The sequence below is a fragment of the Quercus lobata genome, chromosome 9 (genome assembly GCF_001633185.2).
Source record: "Quercus lobata isolate SW786 chromosome 9, ValleyOak3.0 Primary Assembly, whole genome shotgun sequence".
Lineage (NCBI taxonomy): Eukaryota > Viridiplantae > Streptophyta > Magnoliopsida > Fagales > Fagaceae > Quercus > Quercus lobata.
This window is the reverse complement of record NC_044912.1, coordinates 15138082-15147385: the sequence shown is the minus strand read 5'-3', so window position 1 is coordinate 15147385 and position 9304 is coordinate 15138082. Positions and strand designations below refer to the sequence as shown.

General features: G+C 37.8%; 1 protein-coding gene across 2 annotated transcripts; it reads left to right on the top strand.

Annotated features, from left to right (window-relative positions):
* The first annotated feature begins 7076 nt into the window (after positions 1–7076).
* LOC115960839 (probable (S)-N-methylcoclaurine 3'-hydroxylase isozyme 2) lies at positions 7077–8877 on the top strand. 2 transcript variants are annotated; one of them, XM_031079832.1, is made up of 2 exons: positions 7077–7550; positions 8082–8877. In XM_031079832.1, the coding sequence occupies exons 1-2, from the start codon at positions 7098–7100 to the stop codon at positions 8685–8687; spliced, it is 1059 nt and encodes a 352-aa protein (XP_030935692.1). In that variant the 5' UTR covers positions 7077–7097; the 3' UTR covers positions 8688–8877. The 2 variants fall into 2 exon arrangements, with proteins under 2 accessions (XP_030935692.1, XP_030935691.1); XM_031079831.1 differs by having other exon boundaries at positions 7077–7958.
* Positions 8878–9304: the final 427 nt, after the last annotated feature.

Below are 9304 nucleotides of genomic sequence, written 5' to 3'. Positions count from 1 at the left end.
GACCCTGGCCCACTTTACATTAGGGCCCAAGGCCCGAGCCGAGGACCTACAATGAAAGTCCAAATAGCCTTGAGACATAGCCGAGGATGACTCTGTCCTCGGCATCCCCAAGGCACTCCTAAAAGAAAGGGCAAGAACAACATAGGTACAGTTTTGGGAAGAACCGAACACATCCGCGTTGATAGAGAAAGGACCCCTGGACAATATGGCGACAAAGGACAAAGGAAATGCTGCCATTATTGCAATTAAATACTCTGCGCCAGACAGAGCAATGCTTTTCAGCTTTTACAACCACCTCCAACCACTTTGGGTATGGGCTGATGGGACAAGTATCAGCCCTAGAAAGTTGAACCTACACGTGGACGTTGGAGGAGGGGTAAAGGCTAATATAAAAGGAGAAGTAAGCAGTCTAGAAAGGAGGGCCGGAAAAAAAGGCCAAGAACCAGAGCCTCCCAGGCCGTACCGAGGAGAAAGACTTCTCGAGCGAACATGGTTTAGTTCTGTATGAGCACCATGACGAACCACCGTTCGGTGACCAAAGCCTAGCCTTTCAAGCCCACGCTCTACAAATTATATTGTTTGGGCCCTTAACGTGCGAACCCAACATCATTTTGGGATCGTTACAAATTGAGTCCTTACAATTGGCGCCGTCTGTGGGAAGGGCTTGTGCGTTGACACAGGCGGTGGATCGAGAAAGTCCCTCCATCACTTCTAGCAGCCCGTTGTGGTGCCCTAACATAAAGTTCCACTAGGGGCTACGCTTCGAAGCGTCAGTAGCGCGGATGGTTCTAGGGGCTTCCAATGTCAGATCAACGTCCCACACCTTGGCCGAGGGGCTAATCCTCGCAAAACTTAAAGAAAATTCTAAGTTTTGGACAGAATCAAGGTATTGCATGGTTCTTGGATTCAAACCTATGGGGAAACCAACTACTTAAAGAAAATTTTAAGTTTTGGACAGAACCAAGGTATTGTATGGTCATCGGACTCAAACCTATGGGGAAACCAACTACTTAAAGAAAATTCTAAGTTTTGGACAGAACCAAGGTATTGCATGGTCCTCTGACTCAAACCTATGGGGAAACCAACTACTTAAAAAAAATTCTAAATTTTGGACAGAATCAAGGTATTGCATGGTCCTCAGACTCAAACCTATGGGGAAATTAGTCATTAGAAAATGGATTAAGTCTTAGACAGAATGGAAATCCCGTCCTGTCCTCGGATCCTCAGCTTTAAGGAAACTAATGTAAACGAGTATTTAGGCCCGGTATAGTCATACCTCGGTCCTCGGACCTGACGCCAAAAATGGTTAAGGCCATGAATGTTGTTAGGAACGTGGTAAAGCATCCTAGTACACAGCGACCATCTCGGATAGTTCATTTTGGGTTACCCATCCTCGGACGATCGCCTCATACGCAATACAGAATGTTCAGCTGCTATCTCGGTTAGTCTTATATGTATAACCTTTTTCAGGTCGGCATTATTGTGTCTGTTAGTCTCAGTAAGTTCAAAATAATAGTTTTTTGTTAACAGGGAGTTCGGCCCTAAGTATCGTTCAGAAAAAAAATATATATATAACATATCCATTCACAGTATAACTATTGCAGAAAAGAAAGAATACTTAGAATAAGATAAAGTCATCTTTTATTAATACCAAGAAATAGTACAGCGTATAATGAGGGGCTTAAGCAAGCCTATACCAGAAGCTAACTACAAAGGCAAAAAGAAAAAGCAAAAAAGGAAAAAGACAAAAGGGAACGATAAATCCTTCAAAATTCTGCTCTTGTGGCGATTAGGCGTGTCAGGATGGCCCCTTTGACGGAAGGGGAGAAGAGGCAGAAGAAGAGGCAGAAATACCAGGGTGTCCTTAGTGATGGAAGAGAAGAAGAAGCGAAGGCAAAAGGAGGCACCAGAGAAGGAGGAGAGGAGGAAGCGAGGATGCCCAATCCTCGCATCAGCTTTGACTCCTAACATGCGGATGTCATATTAGCAACGCTCGAGGGAGAGCGGATGGTACCGACGATGAGAAACCCCATTGCTGTCGCACCAAAAATCTGACGCGGCTAGCACCTGCTTCAAATTTTGGCTGAAGGAGGAGGAGGCTTCTCCCCCGCCTTGTGAAAGGGGAGAGCTGTCTTGAGTCTCCGTCTCCCTTGCCCTAATCGCGCCATCTTGAGTCTCGGAGAGACCCAGTGCTTCTGGAGAGGGTGTGGTCCCTTCACCCCCACTTTTGCTACAAACATATCACTCTCTAAGGCTTAAATTACACTAGTAATGAAAACTTTGAGCGCAGCTGGGGGTTTAGGAATTTGAAAAGACTGAAGGGTCTGTATGTAAAGGAAGTGACTTCCTACCTTGCTTCTTATACGGAAGGCAAGTCTGGTGGCATTTAATCTGTACAGATTTCCAAGAAAAGCTACAAATGTGATAATTCCCACTCAACTCCCAACGCCGTCTACAATCGTTGGATGGGCGTCGCCTCGTAAAAGGAACTTATTAAAAATGCACCTCGTACACTGAAACGGCAGAGGCGCGACGTGAGTAAAACTAAAGGAATGTCTCATGACCGGGAGCGTTTCCCAGGCAAACTAAAAGACACCGATATTAATGAAGGACAAAGCTAGGCAAGCCATGATATAGGCCCAACATCACCAAAACCCTCCTCCCCGACCAAGAGGTCAGGCAGCAGGATTTTGAGGGGCTATTGTGGGGCCAGAGAATTTGTGACCCTGGCCCACTTTACATTAGGGCCCAAGGCCCGAGCCGATGAGGGATATAGCCGAGGACCTACAATGAAAGTCCAAATAGCCTTGAGACATAGCCGAGGATGACTCTGTCCTCGGCATCCTCAAGGCACTCCTAAAAGAAAGGGCAAGAACAGTATAGGTATAGTTTTGGGAAGAACTGAACACATCCGCGTTGATAGAAAATGGACCCCTGGACAATATGGCGACAAAGGACAAAGGAAAGGCTGTCATTACTGCAATTAAATACTCTGCGCCAGACAGAGCAATGCTTTTCAGCTTTTACAACCACCCCCAACCACTTTGGGTATGGGCTGATGGGACAAGTATCAGCCTTGGAAAGTTGAACCTACACGTGGACGTTGGAGGAGGGGTAAAGGCTAATATAAAAGGAGAAGTAAGCAGTCCAGAAAGGAGGGCCGGGAAAAAAGGCCAAGAACCAGAGCCTCTCAGGCCGTACCGAGGAGAAAGACTTCTCGAGCGAACATGATTTAGTTCTGTATGAGCACCATGACGAACCACCGTTCGGTGACCAAAGTCTAGACTTTCAAGCCCACGCTCTACAAATTATATTGTTTGGGCCCTTAACGTGCGAACCTAACATCATCTTGAGGTCGTTACAAATTGCGTCCTTACATGAACTAAAAAGAATTACATCAATAGAGAGCATATTCTATATAATAAATCCAAGTAATATATTGTCTCTTTAGGTATTATATATGCTTATTAATTAATTTAATGAGTTAGATATATCATAATGCTTATCTCATTTATCCAAAAATTAGAACATACTGTATCTCATTGAAGAAAACAGTGAAGCCGAGTGTCGTCATTTCTGTAGGGCTCCATGGCAGGGTGCAATTATCATTTATCAATACATTGTTCAATTTGTGATTTTTTTTATTCTTTTTTATAGAAGAAGCGTGCTTTTATTCCACTGATCAACTCACTCATTATTATTATTTTTATTTAAAAGCTAAGAATATTGTTTTGAGTGCCTTTATTATGCAAGTGTCACCATTTCTGTAGGGCTCTATGGCATTGTGCCCTTTATTATGTGAAATGGACAGAGGATAGGTGCTGAGCAATTAAGCAAATTATTGTCTCATACTTCTAATGTCCATACTTCATATACATCTCAATTTGAAAAATGTAAATACCTAATGCCCTTACTTTGTAAATGGTTGTCGAGTTTATATGGAATGTGCACAATGAGACTGCGAGACGATAATTTCTTGAGCAGTTATCTTGAATCTTGCATTCCACTCCCTATTTTTTAATTTACAAAGCTAAGAACATTTTTTGAGCCTTTACCATGTACATTTTTGTTATTTCTTTATTTTTAGTGTTGTTGATGACCATCCTTTGAGATTTATTATTGCAAAAAAATAAAAATCCAAGCACTGGATTGGTAACCAGAAAACAAGAAGCAGCATGATAGGTTTTTTCAACAAACCTTGTTGTCTAGCTCAATTTGTCAATAATCGATGCAGATTTGAGATGTAAAGCGTAAAGGACGGCAATAAGTGTGGGTTTCCTTATCCTACCGACAATTTTAAAATTTCTAGCTAAATTTAGATACGGTGTGGATTTGGACTCAAAATTTTAAATTTGCTAAGCTATGATAAATCATTTTTACTCTTCTGGTTTGACTATGTACGTGATCGTCCTAACTAACACTCCAATACATAGGGTCTAAGGCTAGCAAATTTTTTGTAAATCGTTGACAGCTTTGCTTTTCTATAAATATCTGTTTTGACCTTTTTATTGGTTCATCTCTTTTTTCTTCTTGATAAGAAACTGAAATTTCATAAAATTGAACGGAAAAAAAAAAAAAAAATTACATCAATATTCTATAAGAGCATATTCTATACAATAAAAGCTTTCTTCAATCCAAATAATATACTGTCTCTTTGGGTATTATATCTGCTAATTAATTAATTTAATGAGTTAGATTTCATAATGCTTATCTTATTTATCCAAAAATATAAAAAATAAAAATAAAAACGTAACTCCTTGAAGAAAGCGTATCTCCTTAATTATCATTTATCACTTCATGGCTCAACTTGTCTTTTTCCTTTTTCTTTTTTTATTATAGAAAAAGCGTCCTTCTATTTCACTGATCAACTCACTCCCTATTTTTTTTATTTAAAAGCTAAGGTCCTGTTTGGTAGATTATCTTAAACACATGTTTTCAGTTTTTAAACAATATTACTCGCATTTTCACACACTTTTTCACCCACACGTATTTCAAAAAAATACAAACAACATTACTCAAACTCCTCTATTAGGGTCCGTTTGGTAGAGGAGTTTGAGTAATGTTGTTTGAGTGTTTTGGATATACATGTAGGTAAAAAAGTGTGTAAAAATATGTGTAATATTGTTTAAAATGCTCAAAAGTGTGTTCAAACACACTTACCAAATAGGGCCTTAAAGTTAACCCTTGGAAAGTCTCCCCCATAGCCTCTTTTTTTTCTTACTTTTTGATTGGGTCATGAGAACTAAATTACATTTATTTTATTTTGTTAATTGTCTGAAAAATTAGTAATTAGAAAGAAAAAAATTGTAGGAATTGGACCATTAGAAAAGGATTCAAAGAGATAAATTTGGTAGAGTAATTTGAGTAATGTTGTTTGTAATTTTTTGAAATACATGTGAGTGAAAAAGTGTGTGGAAATGTGTGTAATATTTTGTTTAAAATGTGAAAATATACGTTTGAGCTTGCCTACCAAACAAGCCCTTACTCTTTAATTATAATGGTCCACTTCCTATCCAAATTATTTATAATTTAAAAAAAAAAAATCTCTATACCCCCCTTCTGTTTAGCTCCAATCTAGTGGGTAGCCCATTATGTAATAATTTCCATAAGAACAGACATATTTTATATGTGATTTTTAGTTTCCAAAGGTGTTTCCAGCCATGTCTATTCATACCATAATTAGTTGTCCCATCTTGCCCCTTAGTAATCAGTTTGTATCCTTCGTTCACTTCGTAGGTCCCCTTCTATGATTGCAACCATAAAATTTTATCCAAAACTCCAAACTTGGAGTGTGGAGTGTTTAAAATCTCTCGTGCAACTCTCATTTCATATATATTTGCAATGAGTTCAGCCCTCCAAGTGCCTGTTTCAGTTTCCATAAGATCTCTAACTATGCCTCGGTCCAATCCATATTCCACCAATGTTGTTTCATTCCGAGGTCTATACCATAGTGAATCCCTTAATTTGATGCCATCCCCCATACCTACTTGCCATTTTGCTCCTATCAGTAGTGTTTCTTTTGACCTCCAAATTCCGTTCCATATTTGGGATGTAGTGGTTGGACATTGTTCCATATCCCAAAGGTTTTGAGCTTTTGGAAGCTAAAAAATCTCTATAGATCACTTAAAAAAAAACCTTTATAAATTTTTTTTAATTAAAAAAAGAGGCCTTAGCCCCACGCCACCTGCCTTATCGGCTATATTGGGGGCACCTTCTAAACTCAGAAGGGAGACATACTTATCTATAATTGTATAATGTTTGAGAAAAAAATGGTTCTCTATAATTTATAAAACAAAATTTATTACAATAAGAAAATTAGTTATAAATAATTTTTTGATTAGCCTCAAGCAAGAATTAAAAAATTATGTAGTTCAATTGCCAACGATGATTCTTTATTTAGAGCATAAATGTCTGATTTAATTTCAATTGAAATATGCCTAATCTAACATTGGGGTGGACCTCATGATTCTTCCAAAAATGTTGTTAAGAAGAAACTTAATTTTCTTAGGGATAAATTAATTACTATACTAGCTCATGAAAAATGTTTCTAAAGGCCAATAGCAATTAGGTAAAATTAGATTTCGTGAAAAATATTGTCATATAATCGAAAGTGTTCACCACATAAAGGCAAAAAGATAATGCTTTTAGACTTTATTATGCACTTGACATAACGTGAGACACTCTAAATTTTTGTTCAAATTGAACATTGTCTCAAGAAGCTTCTTTATATTTCGACAAGGGGTCCATTGGTTGTTTCTCAATCAACATTATGATTTTTTTTTTTTATTGAAACCATGAATAGGAATAAAAATTAAATAAAAAAACTAGGTAGATAAGCGGGGTAAGGATCCACGTACGAAAGGGACTTTTTTTATATAAAAAATCACAATTATATGATATAAAATAGCCTCTGAAACTTTTCTTTGGGCCCAAAGATCATAATCGAATCTTTATTTACAACATTTGTAACATGTGGATTATATTTAGAATAAATCAAACCGTACGTAAAACCTGATTTTCTCACTCTATAAATTGGGGTTACAACTTAATTACAAGTTCACAAATGCAACACAGCTTTAGTTTTTCTCACCAAAACTATGGATCCAAAGGTCTTCTTCAGTCTCCTCCTTCTAATACCCTTCTTCTGTCTTTACTTCAAACGCATATTCTCTAAAAATCCACCACTCCCGCCAGGTCCATTTGCATGGCCTATTGTAGGGAACTTTTTCCAAATGGGGAGGCAGCTCCATTACATACTAGCCAACTTAGCTAGAATCCATGGCCCTCTCATGTCTCTACGTTTTGGAAAACAAATTACTATCATTGCATCATCACCAGATGCAGCAAGAGAAGTTCTTAAGACCCATGACCGAGATTTGTCAGGCCGGTACATCGCAAACGCTGTTCCACTCATAAACCCAAAACTCAACTTTGCATTTGGAGCTTCCCCTGAGTGCAACGATTATTGGAGGGGCCTAAGGGTTATTTGTAAATCTGACCTTTTTTCAGCCAAAGTATTGGAATCTCAAAACCACATAAGAGAGAACAAGGTGAGTGAGTTGGTAGGTTTCTTGGGTTCTAAGGAGGGTGAGGTGGTGAATCTAGGAGAGACAGTCTATGTTACTTTTACTAATATTTTGAGTAATGCAATATTTTCAGTAGATTTTTTTGACTTTCTGGGTAAGGGTATTGGTAAAGATTTGAGGAAGCTTATTGTTGAAATAGTAGAGTTAGGAATGATTCCAGATTTATCAGATTTTTATCCAATATTAACTGGATTGGATTTTCAAGGTATACAGAAGAAATGTGATAAAATAGTTAAAAATTTTATTACTATTTGGGATGATATTATTAAAGAAAGACGGAAACAAGAGAGTTCTATTTTAGGTCAAAGAGATTTCTTGGATGCTTTGATTAAAGAAGGGTTTACAAATGATCAAATCAGCCAATTGATTCTGGTATTCTCTCTCTCTCAACCCTAATTAAGTTCGCTTTATGTGTGAAATTTTGAAAGTATGCCATATGTATTTTCATAATTTTAAATTTGATTAAAAAAAGCATCTTTTTCTCTCTATGTATAGGATCTACTTATTGCTGGCACTGATTCCAGTAGTATGGTAACTGAATGGGCAATGGCAGAATTGATGAGAAACCAAGATGTCTTGCACAAACTACGTGACGAACTTAAACGTGAAATTGGAAAAGAAATGGTGAAAGAATCCCATTTAGCCCATCTTCCTTACCTAGAAGCTTGTGTCAAAGAGACACTGAGATTATACCCTCCAGGACCATTACTCCTTCCTCGTCGTGCCTTACAAACATGTCAAGTAATGGGCTATACAATTCCTAAAGACTCCAAAATTCTGGTTAACATGTGGGCAATAGGCCGAGATCCTTCAATTTTTAATGATCCATTGAGGTTCAAACCTGAGAGGTTTCTTGACTCATCTTTGGATTTTAAGGGAACCAATTTTGCCTATACGCCTTTTGGAGCTGGAAGGAGAGTTTGTCCTGGACAACCTTTGGCTACTAAGCAGGTTCCACTTATTTTGGCATCATTAGTCCACTCATTTGACTGGTTTCTTTCAGGTGGTATGAAATCAACTGAACTAGACATGAATGATCATTTCGCCATAACACTGAAAAAGAAGCAACCCCTACAACTTATTCCTAAAGGAAGAAAATAGTTGTGTACCATTTCTTGTGTATTATAAGTTTTTAAGATTATGTTTTGTGTGCCATTTCTTGTGTGCTATTGTATTATAGCTGTTACCATTAAACTAAAATGTTGTGTATTACTTCTTGTGTAATACTAGTTGTTACGTATCGGTCTTGTAATAATTATTTTCCATGTTGAGTAAGAATTTAAATGCCCAACTATTGAACTCAACCATTTTTTTTTTTTTTTAATACAGTTCTCTCTCTCTCTCTCTCTCTCTCTCTCTCTCTCTCTCTCTCTCTCTCTACTCTTTACCCTAACTTGTGTTAGTGAGACTAGAAGACAGGCACTAGCCGGGAAATCAGTTTCTCTACAAAGGGATGACCAGTTATTATTACGAGGCTAGCTTATACTATATTTGGAAGTTCGAAGGGAGAAGAGAATAGGGGGAAAGAAAATAGTGGAGAGGAGAGTAAAGGGGAATAGTTAACCTCCATCTTGTTGGATGTTTTTAAAATTAAGTAATTAAGGAGGAGGGGACTAATTAGCCTTTTCATAGTTTGTCATTTTGTTAATATGGTTAGAGTAAATTTAGTAATTCATTTGGTCAAACATTTCTATACTCTACTCTCCTTCCAAATCTCT